Genomic DNA, 18,732 nt, shown 5'->3' on the forward strand with positions numbered 1-18,732 from the left:
TTGAAGAGGAGTGGGACAACATTCCACAGGCCACAATCAACAGCCTGATCAACCATGTGAAGGAGATGTCCTGCAGCATGAGGCAAATGGTGGTCACACCAGATACTGACTAGTTTTGATCCACGCCCCTACTTGCATATCTGTATTCCTAGTAATGTGAAATCTGTAGATTAGGGCCTAATGAATTTATTTCAATTGACTGATTTCCTTATATGAACTGTAATACAATAAAATCTGAAATGGTTACATGTTGCGTTTATTTATTTTTTCAGTATATTTTATTGGATAGGCTACATTGGACAGTTATTTCGGGCGTTTTATTTTCCATGCGGCTACATTTGTGGGGTTAGACTAAGAAAGCTTTCTCTAAAAAGCCCAATATTATTGCAAATAGATAGGTCTATAGCTGCTAAATGTTTTAATAAAAACACGATTAAGAATATCAAATAGAAGGGAAGAACAGAACAAACAGCATCAAACTTTTTAGTAGACGCGCCTTTCAACCCCTCTGCCCAGAAATGAAATGTAAGCGCGGATAACGTGGTGCTCAGCATCCGAGCGAGACTGGGTCCTCTGCGGAGGTCGCTTTGCGGTAGGTAGGCCTACCTACTGTCAGTCTGACTTTATAGCAAAACCAGCCAAGTTCTAGGCGTCCCACAAAGCCAAAGCAAATAAAACAAATGCGAAGAGAATGGCAGTGTTCGAGAGGATCAAAACCGTAATGTAAATTGACTGACTGAGCCACAAATAATGAGTAGTTATTTATGATGCAAGGTTCTTTGTATATTAATCCGTTGGCAGTCGCCTGCACTGTCGGCTGAAACGTCGAAGAAGCCCAATCATTTTTGCCTGAGTTGAGTTCACCCATGATAATGTTGTGGGCCTAGCACACATCCTGAGCACTGCTAATTTGGAAACATGGCGAAGTAGCTATTTCCTAGGCATTAATGCTTCATTGTTATTAATAGGTTAAATACTGTATGAACCAAAGTAGTATTACATACTAGGTTGTGTTGAGCAAATCCTGTATAGGCTAAAATATTTACCAACAGGTCAGGAACATGAGTTCTACCTGCTTTCACAATTTTTACAAAGTGAGACTTCTGTTGCCAGCCACTGTTTGTTGAAAAAAAGCATATACAAATTATCACAAATATAATTACTTATTTTATTGATCAAAATAAAGTTGGTAAAAAAATAAAAAAATGGGGAGGGATCCTTTGTTATAGACAAAACAAATCTTCAGACCAAACATAAAATGATTGAAGTTTTTATTGTAAACTCTGCTGTTCTGTAATTTTAGAGTATATTCCACATTATGGAATAAAATAATACAGTGTGAACTGAAGTAGGTGTGCGGATGTTCTCAGTGACAGAATCCAGGCTTTAAGCAGTCTCAAGAGAAGGGAAATAAGCTGCCTCAACTGATTTGAGGAAGCAGTGAGTTGTTGGCAAGGTTGCACTGCCTCTGCCAGTATAGAAATGTCCACTTTCCTCTGCATAAACGATGTGGCCCACAATAGTTCTGATTCAGATCTGAGAGGAAGGGGAGAGAGTTATGTTACCAAGTGGTATTACCTGACCCAAAAGCAGACAGACACAAAGACAAACCATTCAAGCAAAATGGACAGAGCAAAAAGCATTTCACTCAATTGAATGTGATTTCAATTGATTGACTGCATCACACCAATTATTACCTATGGATGGCATTCCTTGTAACTTGCAAGAGGAATCCTCTACTTACATCATCAATGTCCTCGTCGTCGTCTCCAATGTCATCAAACTGAATATCCTCATCATCGCCAGGTCCAAATGTGTCAGTCTCATTGATTTTAGCTAGGGTGTTAGAAGATAGCCACAATTAATAAACTAGCCTGCTTTAAAAAGAGTGAACATGTGCCTATAATTTGAAGCAAGACAATTCTCCATTCCTGGCTTTGTGGCTTCAGCATCACATGGCGAATGATGCCTTACCTTAACCTTCTTGAAATTTCATATTAGTCTTAAGTTAGAGGCTATTAACCTCCCTGACTCCCTCTCAGTCAATTGTAGTGGTCCAAGATACATACCATGTTCAGGAAGCTCCCCATAGGCCTTCAAACTCCTGGCCTCGTCTGCATTGTACTTAAGGATAACATCGGCTTTTTGGTCCTTCAGGGAAGAATGTAACCATTAGGACATACTCTTCGATCTTAGGGCCTCCTAGTGCCTTGGGTTGTATTATCATTAAAAAATATATTTATTTTTTTACCTGGTAATCTCGAAGTCCCACAAGGATGATGTCTGAAGTATTGATCCAAACCTGCCCAGGAGCAAAGAACAAGATGTCAGCAAGGACAGCTTGGAGTATAAAAACTATAATACTTCCAGCATAGACACAAACTGCCCAGGTAGAAGTCTGTCAACCCTCATGTCATGTCAAACCCAAAGCATGATGGAAGTGGAGTGTAAAGGATGATGACATTGGATTACATTTATACAGTACACATAAGATCTCAATGGTCTTCAGCCTCCAGCTACAGTGAGGGAAAAAAGTATTTGATCCCCTGCTGATTTTGTACATTTGCCCACTGACAAATAAATTATCAGTCTATAATTTTAATGGTAGGTTTATTTGAACAGTGAGAGACAGAATAACAAAAACAAAATCCAGAAAAACGCATGTCAAAAATGTTATGAATTGATTTGCATTTTAATGAGGGAAGTAAGTATTTGACCCCCTCTCAATCAGAAAGATTTCTGGCTCCCAGGTGTCTTTTATACAGGTAACAAGCTGAGATTAGGAGCACACTCTTAAAGGGAGTGCTCCTGATCTCAGCTTGTTACCTGTATAAAAGACACCTGTCCACAGAAGCAATCAATCAATCAGATTCCAAACTCTCCACCATGGCCAAGACCAAAGAGCTCTCCAAGGATGTCAGGGACAAGACTGTAGACCTACGCAAGGCTGGAATGAGCTACAAGACCATCGCCAAGCAGCTTGGTGAGAAGGTGACAACAGTTGGTGCGATTATTCGCAAATGGAAGAAACACAAAATAACTGTCAATCTCCCTCGTGGAGTTGCAATGATCATGAGAATGGTGAGGAATCAGCCCAGAACTACACGGGAGGATCTTGTCAATGATCTCAAGGCAGCTGGTACCATAGTCACCAAGAAAACAATTGGTAACACACTACGCCGTGAAGGACTGAAATCCTGCAGCGCCCGCAAGGTCCCCCTGCTCAAGAAAGCACATATACATGCCCGTCTGAAGTTTGCCTATGAACATCTGAATGATTCTGAGGAGAACTGGGTGAAAGTGTTGTGGTCAGATGAGACCAAAATTGAGCTCTTTGGCATCAACTCAACTCGCCGTGTTTGGAGGAGGAGGAATGCTGCCTATGACCCTAAGAACACCATCAAACATGGAGGTGGAAACATTATGCTTTGGGGGTGTTTTTCTGCTAAGGGGACAGGACAACTTCACCGCATCAAAGGGACGATGGACGGGGCCATGTACCGTCAAATCTTGGGTGAGAACCTCCTTCCCTCAGCCAGGGCATTGAAAATGGGTCGTGGATGGGTATTCCAGCATGACAATGACCAAAAACACACGGCCAAGGCAACAAAGGAGTGGCTCAAGAAGAAGCACATTAAGGTCCTGGAGTGGCCTAGCCAGTCTCCAGACCTTAATCCCATAGAAAGCTGAAGGTTCGAGTTGCCAAACGTCAGCCTCGAAACCTTAATGACTTGGGACAAAATCCCTCCTGAGATGTGTGCAAACCTGGTGGCCAACTACAAGAAAGGTCTGACCTCTGTGATTGCCAACAAGGGTTTTGCCACCAAGTACTAAGTCATGTTTTGCAGAGGGGTCAAATACTTATTTCCCTCATTAAAATGCAAATCAATTTATAACATTTTTGACATGCGTTTTTCTGGATTTTGTTGTTGTTATTCTGTCTCTCACTGTTCAAATAAACCTACCATTAAAATTATAGACTGATCATTTCTTTGTCAGTGGGCAAACGTACAAAATCAGCAGGGGATCAAATACTTTTTTCCCTCACTGTATTTGCCAAAACACGTGGTGGATATTGTGACTCATGGCACTAACACTATATAGGCTACTGTGTACACCATTACCTTTTTCCGTAGCTTTCCTCGGATGTGGCATAGTCGCTTGACTCCATCAAAACACATAGCTTCCAGTCGTCCATTACCCAACATCTTAATCACCTGTGCATATTCTAGATTAGAACAGAAGTTCAGCCAGTTAGTCAATTCATAGAGGGGGTCACGAGGTGGCTCAAATGTAAGTGCTGAACTGTTAAACAGGGAGTAGGGCTGTTACGGTGACCGTATTACCGCCAGTCATGACCGGAAGTCAAATTCCACATGACCGTTGAGTCACGGGAACTAGGCTTCTTCAAAACTGTGCTCTGATGCCGCTGATGGTCATTAGTAGTCTACCAAACTTGCTAACGGCTAGTGGCCTGGTACTCAGCGCTCTATTGTCCTTCAAATCACTCTGACATCAATGCAAATGCAATCAAAAATCTAATCAATCACTTCATGAGAGCTCTGGCATTCAGAGTTTGAGCGGAATAGGATCACCTGTTGCGCAGCGAGAGCCAGCTCCTCATAGCTGGTTGATGCATGGAGTTAAATAAGGGTTCTTACAATAAGCCCATGTTGAACAACCTTTCTATAGGCTATGCTATGCAATTGTGTGAGAAAACAAGAGTTTTGATGGTAATAGGTGAATTACCCTATGTGAATGCAGCCAAATACAAATTGTTTTTCTTTCCACAGTGCAGTGCATTTCAAATTCTCCTTGCTTGATGTGTGCCTAGCAACTCCTTTGGTTCTATTACTCCTGTACTCCTGAGTGGCGCAGTGGTCTAAGGCACTGCATCACAGTGCTAACTGTGCCACTAGATCCTGGTTCGAATCCATGCTCTGTCGCAGCCGGCCGCGACCGGGAGACTCATGGGCGGCGCACAATTGGCCCAGCGTCGTCCAGGGTAGGGGAGGGAATGGCCGGCAGGGATGTAGCTCAGTTGATAGAGCATGGCGTTTGCAACGCCAGGGTTGTGGGTTCGATTCCCATGGGGGGCCAGTATAAAAAAATATGTATTCACTAACTGTAAGTCGCTCTGGATAAGAGCGTCTGCTAAATGACTAAAATGTAAATGTATTAAAAGCATGCTCCCAGTTAGAATACCTGCCTTGGGTGAAGGCCTTAGTCTGCGTTACCATTGGACCCAATACAGAACTTTCGACATGGGAACGAAACTGCCACATCTGCAGTGACTGAGTATTCCAGCCACTCTCTTCCTATGAACCAGTTGCTATTAAATTAACGTTTTTGGACAGAAAACCTGCGGCTAGGGTATGATTCGAGCCATTATCCTGGCGGCAATTGTGGGAGGGGGGCAAGCTAGCGGGAGTTCGGCAGCATAATTTCTGCTGGGCTTGACAACTGCCTCTGTGGTTTCATTTATGATATCCATTGCGGCAGTGGCAGATTAGCTAGTTAGAGCTAACTAAACTCTGTAGTGGTGGGGCGTGAGGCAGAGTTGAGTGGAGCAGCTTCAACTGTATCTTGTTATTCACTTAGCCTACCACGTTATTCACGTAGCCTACCACAGATGAGAAGCATTTTTTCCCACTTTTTATGGAAACCCAAAAGGAGTCATACCTAACCGCCCAGTGACTTTCCATAGCCGCCCTACACACTGCGCGGCATGTTATGTCCATGGTGCTGATACAGCGCAGTGGAGATAGATTTCGTGCCAACCTGTCACTCAATAATTTCAACTTTGCTATTTTTATATAGGGACATAAACTAAAACTGAGCCGGCCAGATTGACAGTGAGTCAAAACCTGTTTGCCAAATGTACAGGTTAAATTAGGTTGAAGGGGGACGATGAACTCACCTTGGCCATCCTCTTTAAATACCAGCTCTCTCTTTTCTGATTCATTCTCGTTCTTACCACGTCGCCGATTCTTTCCTCCCTTACCTGTAATGAGAAGATGAGAGATAGTGAACATGTGTCATTCCAATTCTGGTAACTGTCATTCCAATTCCACCTGTCATTAGCATCATAAGCCAAATAAACGCTGATAAATAAACCAACCAAATGCCTGTAACCTAGCAACAAAGATTCTTTAACTAACCCCTTTTATATGTGGTAACTAACTAGTCAGCTAGTGAATGTGACAGCGATCAGGGCAGAGGCTCAAGATGATGGAAACTGCTGGGCAGGGATATTGTTGGCCTACCAGTACCACTAGTTGATGGTAACGTCATTCTGCGGCGCCACAATGTGACAAAAGCAAGCAAGGCAGTTCAGTTACCTGGATAATCGCCATTTGAATTCCTTAATTTTTTATAGTCAAATTACGATTAAATAAACAACGCCGATGGTTGTAACTAAGGGTAACGTTTCCACGCTTTCAGGACTTGTTCAATGCCATACGGTGTCTTCCTCTGGTTACGTTGCTAAGCATGGGCCGGGAAGCTAGCTAGCTAGCATAAACTTCAACCCTGAAATGGTTTAACAACCAAAGGCAACGTATTTGGTGCTTACCTTTATTCTTAGGCATATTCCCAAACGAACCAACTTAAACCAGTCCTGTTTTGTCGGTATCGAATTAACTAGCTAGTTTTCTTAAAATGGAATGGAAACCAATCCTTTACAAAGTTAGCTAGCTATCAAACTTGTCAGCTAGCTAAGCCAGAGCTATTAGAGAAAGGAGGAGATGTAAATCTCATTGGGCAAATAATGGAGGAACCTATAACGCCCCACCCAGCAGACTGTCGACCAATCGCGTTCACGTTGTAATGTCACGTCACGCGGTTGCTAAATTAATCGTCAGGCAATCCCTTCTCAAAGTCAGGGTAAATCGAGAAATCTGCCTATTTTCCTCGAAAGTACGTAATGTTACGATTTCAAAGCTGTATGATATTACAGAGAACAGGTTAATTATCTCGGAAAAGATTTGTAATGTTGTACTTCTTCACGAAATTAATACTAATGTTGTTTTTTTGAGCTACCGCCCAATTGACTCCCATTCACTCCTTGAAGGAGACCTCTCCTTATCCCAGAATGGCCAAGAATGCACTGTGAGGCCCATTGACGAAGCATGGGCAACGTACACAATGGGCGTTAATACCATTCCAGTGGAGTTTCCCATCTCCTTAACAACATTTTGCCAGATATACTTTTTTCTTGGGAAACCTCTTCCTCTTGGAACACCGTACTGTGCTTGCGTGAAGCAGTATTTGGTTATAGAAAGTGGTTTCCTACCCCCTATCTGGTCGCCTACATTATTTGACTTTTCAGTGGAGGAAATAATAAAAGACTGATACATTATTTGATTGTATATTTATTTAATCGTGATCAATTTCATTTTTGAAGCTACAAAATAAGCTGCAGTCACTTGCCTGGACCACACCTGAGATTTTTTTTTTTTTTTTTTTTTATCTGTAAAAACATGGATAGACAGATGCCAAAACAGAGGGGAAATACAGTGTCTATTCTCACCTCCATCTAGCTTGTTACATTTCCACAACAGCTTCTTGGCAAGCGCTTCCCTTTCAAACAAAGCTATCCTGTGGCCTCATCAGTCATGCACACCAAGTAGGAAATGTTTCATTCATCCACATACAAAAATAAATTCTTAATAGGCTCTTAAAACTAGACTGTAAAAGTAATCTTAATTGCTATAAGTATATACCTTGTTCACGTTTCCCTTTATAAATCATGAGAAGGACAAAAAATGTAAAGACTGATTAAAAAAAGAAACCCCTTTTGACCCAACACAAAGGTCTGAGAGAAAGTGCAGCAGCAGAGGTTAGCACATGTTCTCCCCCCAGTTTGACAGGGTCTTGGTAAACTGATTGTTGTAGAATTGAGGAGTTTGCCCAATAGATGGGTATAAGCAATATAGTAATAGCTCCATATTGAGTACCTATCTAATATTCTCAGATTTACACAAGTGCATAGGTAGTGATAGGGGCTTAGGTTGATTTGCAATTGGGCAAAGGTCCGTACACAGTTAATGATATTTTTGCAGTAAAAAATCTCATTTTCATAAAATAATATATACTGTCTTGTAACTTGATCTGTAGGCAGTGAAGATTGTACAAGCAAATACATTGTCAAGTTTCTTTTTGGTCTTACACACTGTTATTCTAACACAGTGGGAGTCGAAACTCACACTAATGCACTGGTGCAGGTGAGATTGATACTAGTGGCAGGTGGATCACAGGGCTGTGGAGGTCAACTTCTTCACTCCTCTTCGTTGAGCTAACGAGGAGTGTCCTACAGGGTCCAGCACAGGGGGAACATGCATGTTCAGAGCAGAGTAAGTGGCTTCCATCGCACCCTGTGGGAGGAGAGAGAGAACAGTCTTGGAGTTAATTTATCAATACCCAGCAAATAATTTATTTCAGAGTGGCAGAAAATAGAGAATTTTGTGCATTGAATAAAGTTTTATTGTTACCTTGACCAAATGAGGAGTATCATGTCTATTGAGCTGGGACTTGGGCAACCGGTCCTTGTGTACTATCCAGGAGTGTCGCAGCACCTGAGCAGCAGTTAGCCTCTGGTGGGGGTCCACATGCAGCATCTTGGACACCAGGTCCTAAAGAGAGCAATCCAAAGTTCAGTTTGTGCATTAACCTCAAGTACATTGTGCTAGGAAAAGTATTTACTTCGGAAACTACTATCACAGAGTAATTGGATACTATGGGAAGCACAGTGCTGCCGATGTTCCAGACATACCTTGGCCTCTGCTGAGACAGAGTTCCAGTAGCCGCCCTTCAGAGAAAACTTTCCACTGCCAATCCGAGCCAGGACCTCTTCAGGAGTATCCTCTGGTCCATTGGCAAAAGGAGTGAACCTGAAACATCAAGAGAAATACATACTTCAAAGGACCTATAAAATATGAAAGTACTTTATTGGTCCTCTTGTACTGTATTGTATTTCTGTGTTAATATTATATTTGTATGCACATCATTGGCTATTGCCTGCATTACTGTTGGTAGAGTGCACATACCCAGTAAGCATTGTGTAGAGCAGTACTCCCAGACTCCAGATATCACACGCTGCATCATAGCCCTGTTTCTTCAGCACCTAACAACAACATTAAGTATTGCACACTGCATTAGAATACAGAAAGCAAAGAATATTGTGTCAGCTACTAGACAAATATATTGAAAACACGTTGGACAAGTTATACAGTTAGACAAACATTAGCTGAGGATGCAGGTACTAATCACAGAAACATGTAGAAGAAGAGACACCTCGGGGGCGACAAAGTTGGCCGTGTAGCAGGGAGTCATCAGGAGCCCGTTTTCAGCTCTCAGCTGTTTGGCGAAGCCAAAGTCACAGATCCGGATCGACTCTGGGTTTCCAGACTCATCCACATACAGGATGTTACTGGGCTTCAGGTCTCTGTGGACAACCTGAGCAGGGGGAAAGATATTCCATCAGTGACATCCTAAGTCAAGGAGTCAAATTTCATAGATAGCCAACTCGTATTTCCTATATAGTGTGCGGTAGGATTTTAACAGTGAGGAGGCTGACGAAGTCAATGGATTTTTCTTGCCCAGAGTGAGGCTTTTTATTTGCAAGTGAAGATAATAAAAGCTGTGAAAATGTACAAGTATTTACATTACATTAAAATAATAAACTGGATCAAATAGAGCTCTTCAAACAAAACAAGCAGCATGCCAAACTGTTCTCTGTCCTGTCCCTCAAACAATGAGAGGACAGGCTTTTTATAGCAATACCCATGATGCAACTGACCAATGGGAAACCCTTACACATACTGTAGCTGGTCAATTAACATCTAAAGCACATGATATACCATACAGACATGTTCAAATAAACATACAGTATGTAAATATACCAGCACACATTTCAATAAAGGTGCAACCATGCTTTAAGCATCAATAACCTGGGATAAAAACATGTACGTCTATCGTAATAAGATACTACCGCATTACCCGCACCCTCAAACCATGCGCTCGAACGAGCCCCATTTTCCCATCAATTCTCTGAACAGGAAATTAACAGAACCCTCTTCAATAACGTGAAAAACAGGTACGTTTGCGAACAATTCTTTACCTTTAACCTAGCGATTACATTACCAAAGTATGTGCACTTGAATGTTAATATTGCTAAGAAAAGGGACACTATGATTGAGTAACACAGCACTACAAACAAATGGTTGGCGCACCCAAAACCAAATGACTGTCTACGTAAACTCTAACATGCATTTCTCTCGTTACAGGCGAACGTCGGCAGCACCGAAGGACATAGGTAAACGCATTAAATTCAATAAATATATGTGCATTCTCATGAACCAATAAAGCGTTTCAAATGTCTGGTTATTGATATAAGGTATGTTTTTAAATGATGTGACGAGATCATAAGTCGATCGTCACATACAGGAAAAGGTCCACATAGTGCATTGAAAGTACCAAAGTGCTCTAGGTAAAAAATATAATACATACTTGGAAAGCATAATATATTAGTATTATGTATCATAGTGATGGTGATTGCTTACCCCCTGTCCATGCAGGTACTCCACAGTTTTTGTGATGGTGTGGAGAACTGCACTGGCCTCCCTCTCAGAGAAGAACTTCTGTCGGAGGATCTTATCCAGCAGTTCCCCTCCTTTCATCAGCTCTGTCACCAGGTACACAGAGCGCCCATCGTCATACACCTACAGTCAACAGAGCACAACCTCACACTGTCACCTAGAGAGATACTCACAAATAACATGACTCATTATAGAAGAGTATTCAGCACAATCACAAAAAATGGAGACAAAATTAGTCCGAGGAAATATGCCCATAACTCTCTCAGAACATAGACATACTAGCCAAACAATGAAACAACCAAACATGTGAATCTAGAATAATAGCAACCATCTTGCTGTAACTTTCAACTGTGGCTTAAAAGCAAAACAGTGTTGCTTGCTTCATGAGCATACTGCTGATGTAATGACTCACATCTTTGAGAGTGATGATGTTGGGGTGCTGTCCGTAGCGCAGAAGAATCTCCACCTCTTCTGCGGGGTCCCTCTTGGCCTTACTGATGATCTGAGTTAATAACATCAGTAATAACCGTTAATCATACCATTCTAACATGGGCAGCCCAAGAGTGCGATATTGACCGTGTTTAAGGACAGTGTTACAGCTCACCTTCACAGCATACTCCATACTGTTGCTCTTCTGAACACAGCGTTTGCATATGGAGTAAGAGCCAACACCGATGTCCTCCTTCACATCGTATGCTTCACTGAACTGTGCTGCATTTCTGTGGAGTTGCTGAAGAGACAGAGAGTCAGATATAACGACCAGTTCTGTTATTTCCACACACAACCATATAACAGCAGGGATCATACCCCATAATGTATGTGTTGGTACCTGTATTGAGGTCATGTTGATGTTCTGTGGTGGTTGACTCTCCTCCTCCGAGATGGCCACGAAGCTGAAGCCTTTGAAAAGCTGGTGGGCGTTGGCACTCGGGGGACAGCCGGGAGAGTCTGTAGGGACAATCCTCATGTCAATCCGCTCACTACTTTTCATTCACACACACACAATTATTATTAATAATAATAATAATAATAATAATAGTGGGTGCTTATTGTTCTGGCTATTGTTATGTTCCAGTTCGCCACTTGATGCATGAGTGATGGAAACTGTTGCTAATGATGTCATGTCCAGACTTTGATATACTGTTGAGCGATGTTCCCATTTAATTAACAAAATAATACGATGACATATTAAACTTGATGATTTACCTTGGTGACGATGGTTTGTGGTCGAGTAATCCGGGTTGAATAGCGGTAAAAACCATGCAGCCCTACTATCTGTTTGCCTGTGACCCTATACACCTGACCCATAAACCAAGTGAGACTGCTCTCTAGTGGTGAGAAGACCAAACAGACACAACATACATCAAAATGGCTCTTACACATTTATTTGTCCTATTTCACACATGTACGAGTGTGTATTATACGCATGTGTGAATTGGAAATCATTTGTCTGACTCCCCGAGACACCCTCGGAGAGTGGGGTCACGGGCAGGGTCTGCCACTATCAACAGCGACTCTGGAGCAATGGGCACAGATGATTTTTTTCATCTTGTCGGCTCTGGGATTCGAACTAGCGACCTTTCGGTTACTGGCCCAACTATCTAACCGCTAGGCTACCTGCCGCCAATAACACTGTTCAGATTATGAAACTGTGTATTGTAAAAGCGCCAAACAATATTCTTTTATTTACCTCGTGGAGTTTTTGCAGTGAATTCCGAGTCAAAGTAGACAGTGTCATCAGGTCTGCCACTCGCAGGTTTAAAGGGGGGATGGATCTCTCTCCTGAATAATTTCTACAGGCATACCAAGAAAAAGGGATACTCATTGGAATAAACCTAAACATGTATGTTAAAAACACACAAAACAACATGTATAATACACAAGGACAGAGCAGTGGGCAGATGGTACACATCTGAACAGCCGAACTTACATTCCAGTCAATAGTGGAAAAGAAGGAATGTCTCTTGATCTCTTCCACTCTGTCTGGACCAGCACCTGTGACCAACAAAAACCACACACATTACATCAGGATAGCTGTGGTAATAGGATTGCAGTTCTGCAAACATTCAGTGATGTTTCAGTAAAGTCTGACTAGTTTTTTTCAGTTTGAGTGTGATTTATTTCAGCCACCCATTAGTTACAAGCCACGACACAAAATACATTTTTAGTGATGAGATTGATTACCTAGTCTGTTGCCTGGGTTGCGTTTGAACAGGTTACGTAGGAGAGACTGGGCCTCTTGACTCAGGAACTGTGGCATTCCCAGCTTGGCCCTGCAATGCAAACAAAGAAATTACTATGGTAGATTAAGAACAAATTATGGATAACAATTTTAACAGCCTGGTAAAACTGGTACTAGAGAATGGGACATGTTGAGTAGGACACACTTCAGTATCATTGTCATGGTTTCCTTCCGATCCTTCCCTTGGAAAGGCAGTGTTCCAGTCAGCATCTCAAACTGGGGAAGATGAAAACAGTTTTATTCCCATGTCCACTCAGTGGTACTGTCAGCCATTGGACACATTGGCCCATCCAGGCAGATTTGAAGACACTTGATACCAGTCAGATATTTGAACACATCTCAGAGTAATAAAAGGTTCAAGAGCTACAGCATTCACCATGAGCACGCCATAGGACCACCAGTCAGCGCTAAGGGTGTGTCCTCGGAGGTTCACGACCTCTGGTGCCATGTACTCCACTGTTCCACAGAAAGAGTAGGCCTTGTTGTCATGATCAATGGACTCTTTACTCAGGCCGAAGTCTGGAACAAACAAAGCAGCAAAATGAGTCGAGCTGAAAATGAGCTTGTGTTTAAATTCTATTCATAATCAAGCAGAAATGGTACATAGGCAAACTGAGGGCTCCTAAAATTACATGCAAAGGCATTAATAAGACTAACAATGCTTTCCTATTCTGCTTGGTGGCTGAGTCAGGCTGAGTGTGAATATGAAATATGAAAGCATTACTCACCAGTGAGTTTGATATGTCCCTCCTCATCTAACAGAATGCTGAAAGGACAGAGTGATCTCAGTCAGAGAGGAAAACAACATCCCCCAGCAGAAACTCATACATTAAATAGACAGCATGTAACATGGTCTTCTAAGCTCAAAATAGATTTCACTCAAAATAACATTAGATTTAAATATAAAGAATACACAAGTATTTTCCAGGTTGCTGATTGGAAGAGAAACAAGTACCTAATGTGAATAAGCAATGTTTATAGCATTAGTGTAATAGGTACTTCTCAGGTTTCAGGTCTCTGTAGATGATTCCCAGGCCATGCAGATGGTCCAGGGCCAGAGCCAGCTCTGCCAGGTAGAACTTCACATCCTCCTCTGTGAACATCACCTGGGAGTATGGAGACAGAGACTGGTTAAAAGAACACACAACACACAGCAATTATTCAATAATTGTCCTTTTTTTAAATATACTGAACAAAAATATAAAACAACATCCAACAATTTAAAAGATTTTACTGAGCTACAGTTCATATAAGGAAATAAGTCAATTGAAATAAATTCATTAGGCCCTAATCTATGAATTTCACATGATTGTGCAAGGGCACAGCCATGACTGGGCCTGGGAGGGCATAGGCCCACCCTCTGGGGAGCCAGGCCCAGCCAATCATAATTAGTTTTTTACCACAAAAGGGCTTTATTACAGACAGAAATACTCCTCAGTACCCCCCCTCCCCCCTCAGACGATCCCGCAGGTGAAGAAGTCGGATGTGGAGGTCCAGGGTTGGTGTGGTTACACGTGGTCTGCGGTTGTGAGGCCGGTTGGACGTACTGCCATATTCTCTAAAATGACGTTGGAGGCGGCTTATGGTAGAGAAATGAACATTCAATTCTCTGGCAACAGCTCTGGTGGACATTCCTGCAGTCAGCATGCCAATTGCACGCTCCCTCAACTTGAGACATCTTTGGCATTGTGTTGTGTGACAAAACAATTGAGAGAAATAAGCTTTTTGTGCGTATGAACATTTTCTGGGATCTTTCATTTCAGCTCATGAAACCAACACTTTACATATTGCGTTTATATTTTTGTTCAGTGTAAAACAACCCCCCTCAGCATTAACATTTTGTTCACCTCTTTGGACAGCCGCGTGAATAAATCTCCACCCCTGAGGAAGTCCAGAATCAGGTACAGCTTCCCTTCTGTCTGGAATGCTGCGAAGAATCATGGGTACATGTTCAACTCAAAACTCATCTGTAAGTTTTGATCATCTCAGACGTAAAAAAAATATGGCAGGTCAGTCAGATGTCTGATAACTCACCGTAATGTAGTCGGACGACAAAAGGATGGTTCACCTCCACCAGAATGTCTCGCTCCATCTTGGTCCGGACCCTATCTCGCACTGGTGATACGTGATATTAATAATAATAATAAGTAAAACACGGCTGTATAGAATTCAACAATAAATATATATATATATATATATATATATATATATATATATATATACTGTAGTTGTAAAGTAGCTCTAAACCCAGTGCAAGCAAGATATTCAAAATAAACAAACTAATGTACCTTTCAATGTGGCCTTTTTCAGCACCTTCATAGCATAGAGCTGTCCAGCATCAGGCCCTGTTATTTTCTTCACAAGGAACACCTGAACATCGATAGACAGAGACACAAATCAGTTCAGAGATGTATGATCATACTTCCAACCATTATTCATATGAATAATATCAACATTAAGAACAAATAAAAATTCCGACCACTGCGTCTACAAATGTCAACCTCACAATCATTTACCTTCCCAAAGGAGCCCTGTCCCAGGACCTTGCGCAGCTCAAACTGCCGACGATCAGCCCTTTCAGAGCCCTCTTTAACATGATGTGTGATACTGATCTCATTCACAAAGCCCTCATCCTGTGAAAGAAAAGAGACGCAGTCAAGCCAAAGCCAGGCACGCACCAAATACACAGCACAGCAATGTGGGAAAAGTACAACAATACACAGCCATTCTATAAACAAATGCACATGCAAGTACGAAAACAAACACACGAGACATGCAAAGAATAAGCAAATATACAAGGCAATAGAATGAATCTAATAAAATACATTCACAACCTTTGATGTAAAACCCTACTAAGAAAGAGACCGCATACTCAGCGTCTTTTCTCTGCACTTAATAAGATACTGTGGGAGGATGGAGAAATAAACTCTCATGCTTTCCCACCCAAACACAACACCAAACCAGACCCACATACAGCACACCAGCTTTCAGTGAAGTCCTTCTTTGGCCCGTGTTCTGCCCAAGCGGAGGCCAAATCCCCCATGCCTGTGCTGGACCAGCAGAGCCCCTCTCCCTGTGTCAGTGGCCGAGAGGATGCGGTGCGGGAGACTGCGCTGCACTCTGATCAGCCGGGAGAGAGAGAGCTCCTGACTGACAGCTTGCAACTGGTTGCCATGCCGCCAACACCCCCTCCCATTGCATCAGAGGAGGTGTGGAGGAGGATGACTAAAGACACAGAATGCTCCCTCTCTCTTTCACAGTCGCTCTCACGCTCTTTCGCTACCCCCTCATTTTCGCTACCCATTTCGCTCGCCCTTTACTCCGCCCTTTACTCCCACCGACTCCACCACTACGCCATATTAATACATAGTACTCAGCATTATTGTGGAGTGCCTGAATGTAGGTGTTTCAGTGAGTGAGTGAGTGAGTGTGTGAGAGAGAGAGAGGAGGGAAGAGGGACAGAGAGAAGACAGAGAGAAAACAGAACATAAACACATATGCACACACCAACTGTGGAAATTAGACAGTCAGGGAGAAGACAGAAGGTGAGATTATATAAATATTTTTTTTTTACTTACACTGCATGCAGTATCGTCATCATCCCCCATGGAGTCATCCATGACCTGTACAACACATAAAAAGTTATAATCTCTCTCTATCCCTTAAGGTCCTTGTGTAATGTGTTATTGTACCCCCTAGCCCCATTGTAATTTGTATACTATTTCTGCATACTTGTGTTCCCCATGTACCTTTGTATTGATTTATTATTGTTAATACAAATGTAATAAAAACGTACACACAATTGAGATTGGCTGGTATTTTTTGACACGGTCTAAATATGCTTCAATTGTTCAGTTGATTATAAAACATATAGAAATATAACTGTATTAATTAATAGGCCTTGTTTACACGTTAGAACTTGTCCAATAAACATAGCATGTTCCCTGTAGTGAGTGAGTAGCCCAAAGGCCAGCCAGCCCAGCAGCTAGTGGGTGAGTAGCTATGATTCATACACTGAGTGTCCAAAACATTAGGAACACGAACAACCCTCCTAATTGAGCTGCACCCCCTTTTGCCCTCAGAACAGCCTCAATTCATCAGCATGGACTACATGGTGTCAAAAGCATTCCACAGGGATGCTGGCCCATGTTGACTCCAATGCTTCCCACAGTTGTGTCAAGTTTAGCTGGATGTCCTTTGGGTGGTGGACCATTCTTGATAGACACAGGAAACTGTTGAGCGTGAAAAACCCAGTAGCGTTGCAGTTCTTGACACACTGAAACTGGTGCGCCTGGCACCTACTACCATTCAAAGGCACTTAAATATTTTGTCTTGCCAATTCACCCTCTGAATGGCACACATACACAATCTGTCTCAATTGTCTTATGGTTCACCTACACTGATTGAAGTGGATTTAACAAGTGACATCAATAAGGAGTCGTCTCATTCACCTGGTCAGTCTCATGGAAAGAGCAGGTGTTCCTAATGTTTTGTGCACTCAGTGTATTGCGATTCGTTTTTTTACATTTACATTTTAGTCATTTAGCAGACGCTCTTATCCAGAGCAACTTACAGTTAGTGAGTGCATACATTATTTTATTTTTCATACTGGCCCCCCGTGGGAATTGAACCCACAACCCTGGTGTTGCAAACGCCATGCTCTACCAACTTAGCTACATCCATTTTTACCCACCACAGCTTCCTTCGGGCAACAAAGGTCTGTTTTTACCAAAGGAGGTTGCTGGCACCTTAACTGGTGAGGACGGGCTCATGGTAATGCCTGGAGTGGAATTTTATCAAATACATGGTTTCCATGTGCTTGATGCCATTCCAGCCATTATTATGAGCCGTCCTCCCCTCAGCAGCCTCCACTGGCTTGTTACAATGTAGCAACCTGCACTTGAGAAAATAAGACAGCTTAAGATCACAATGCTGTCCTTTTGTTAATCGTTTAAGTTTTAAAATCCGTTTGTGCGAAACTAAAACGAAGTTGCTGTCCCACAAACTCTAGGGAGGACGTCAATTCACAAGAGACCGCGGCAATCATTGATGACAAATGACAGCTACGGTGGCCATAGGTCATTCATTGGCATGCCTATTTACCTCGGTTTCCGAATTGCCCAATGCCATTTTCTGCCAAGGGTCTGCTCCAAACTGTGCCAATGGCATCTTCGACAGGAATTCAGTTCAGTCGCTAGATTCCAGTGACTTTAAGTTTTCAAGAGTGAGATAAGTAAAAGTATTCCTTGAGGTCTCTGTTCAACGAGAAAAACAAAATCGTTCGAGGGTTTCAATGTAACTGTAGGTATCAACTACTTTTAACACTCTTTCTAATGTTTTCTTGAAACTACATACACTTTATCCACAACAAAATCACTCACTTCCGTTGTCAATATGGCGCCGTGGCTCGGTTTACCTGTCTGTCACAACGAGGCTGAGGAATGCGTCACCCATATGTCATTGGTTGGGAGGGACAAGATACCGTCCTCAAGACAGGTAATGATAAGCAATGTCTTTTACAAACGAACATTTATCAAATATGGCTTGAGATGGCAAATGTCACCTAGGATTTATTACAGTGGGGTCCTATTAGTCAAATAGCCATGTCATTGTGTAACATTGAGCATCCCAACCATGCCGTTTATTAGCAAGGGATAAAATTAAGTCTATATATACACTACCGGTCAAAAGTTTTATCAGACCTACTCATTCAAGGTTTTACATTGTAGAATAATAGTGAAGACATCAAAACTATGAAATAACACATGGAATCATGTAGTAACCAAAAAAGTGTTAAACAAGTGTTAAACAAGTAGCCACCCTTTGCCTTGATGACAGCTCTATTTAGTAAAATACCAAGTCCATATTATGGAAAGAACAGCTCAAATAAGC

The 18,732-nt window shown here is 42.1% G+C and overlaps 2 protein-coding genes across 3 annotated transcripts; both read right to left on the bottom strand.

Moving 5' to 3' along the window:
• Positions 1–1,254: 1,254 nt before the first annotated feature.
• Positions 1,255–6,742, bottom strand: LOC311142036 (eukaryotic translation initiation factor 1A, X-chromosomal-like). The gene is made up of 7 exons (XM_084177582.1): positions 6,575–6,742; positions 5,921–6,004; positions 4,125–4,228; positions 2,252–2,302; positions 2,070–2,151; positions 1,745–1,836; positions 1,255–1,536 (listed from the first exon to the last, which is right to left on the bottom strand). The coding sequence occupies exons 1-7, from the start codon at positions 6,588–6,590 to the stop codon at positions 1,531–1,533; spliced, it is 435 nt and encodes a 144-aa protein (XP_084033708.1). The 5' UTR covers positions 6,591–6,742; the 3' UTR covers positions 1,255–1,530.
• Positions 6,743–7,363: 621 nt separating this feature from the next.
• Positions 7,364–18,267, bottom strand: LOC311142755 (ribosomal protein S6 kinase alpha-3-like). Of its 2 annotated transcripts, XM_084178426.1 has the most exons (23): positions 18,222–18,252; positions 17,944–18,095; positions 16,419–16,463; positions 15,357–15,473; positions 15,129–15,210; positions 14,875–14,955; positions 14,688–14,767; positions 13,840–13,946; positions 13,569–13,606; positions 13,217–13,359; positions 12,986–13,056; positions 12,783–12,871; positions 12,529–12,593; positions 12,289–12,391; positions 11,428–11,546; positions 11,203–11,328; positions 11,011–11,100; positions 10,563–10,721; positions 9,295–9,456; positions 9,048–9,124; positions 8,774–8,891; positions 8,493–8,633; positions 7,364–8,375 (listed from the first exon to the last, which is right to left on the bottom strand). In XM_084178426.1, exons 2-23 carry the CDS (start codon positions 18,007–18,009, stop codon positions 8,253–8,255), a joined length of 2,202 nt encoding a protein of 733 aa, XP_084034552.1. In that variant the 5' UTR covers positions 18,010–18,095; positions 18,222–18,252; the 3' UTR covers positions 7,364–8,252. The 2 variants fall into 2 exon arrangements, with proteins under 2 accessions (XP_084034552.1, XP_084034551.1); XM_084178425.1 differs by having other exon boundaries at positions 17,944–18,267.
• Positions 18,268–18,732: the final 465 nt, after the last annotated feature.

The sequence above is a fragment of the Coregonus lavaretus genome (assembly GCF_964263955.1).
Source record: "Coregonus lavaretus genome assembly, chromosome: 15".
NCBI lineage: Eukaryota > Metazoa > Chordata > Actinopteri > Salmoniformes > Salmonidae > Coregonus > Coregonus lavaretus.

Bases quoted from the DNA above. Each gene is read 5' to 3' on its own strand.
- LOC311142036 (XM_084177582.1), bottom strand. The intron at 4,229-5,920 runs GTGAGTTCATCG...GTTCTAATCTAG, and splicing joins ATTTAAAGAGGATGGCCAAG to AATATGCACAGGTGATTAAG. The intron at 2,303-4,124 runs GTAATGGTGTAC...GCTCCTGGGCAG, and splicing joins GAGGAAAGCTACGGAAAAAG to GTTTGGATCAATACTTCAGA.
- LOC311142755 (XM_084178425.1), bottom strand. From the start codon at position 18,009: ATGCCATTGGCACAGTTTGGAGCAGACCCTTGGCAGAAAATGGCATTG. The intron at 10,722-11,010 runs GTGAGTCATTAC...TGTTGACTGTAG, and splicing joins ACATCATCACTCTCAAAGAT to GTGTATGACGATGGGCGCTC. The intron at 9,457-10,562 runs GTAAGCAATCAC...CCCCCTGCTCAG, and splicing joins AGTACCTGCATGGACAGGGG to GTTGTCCACAGAGACCTGAA.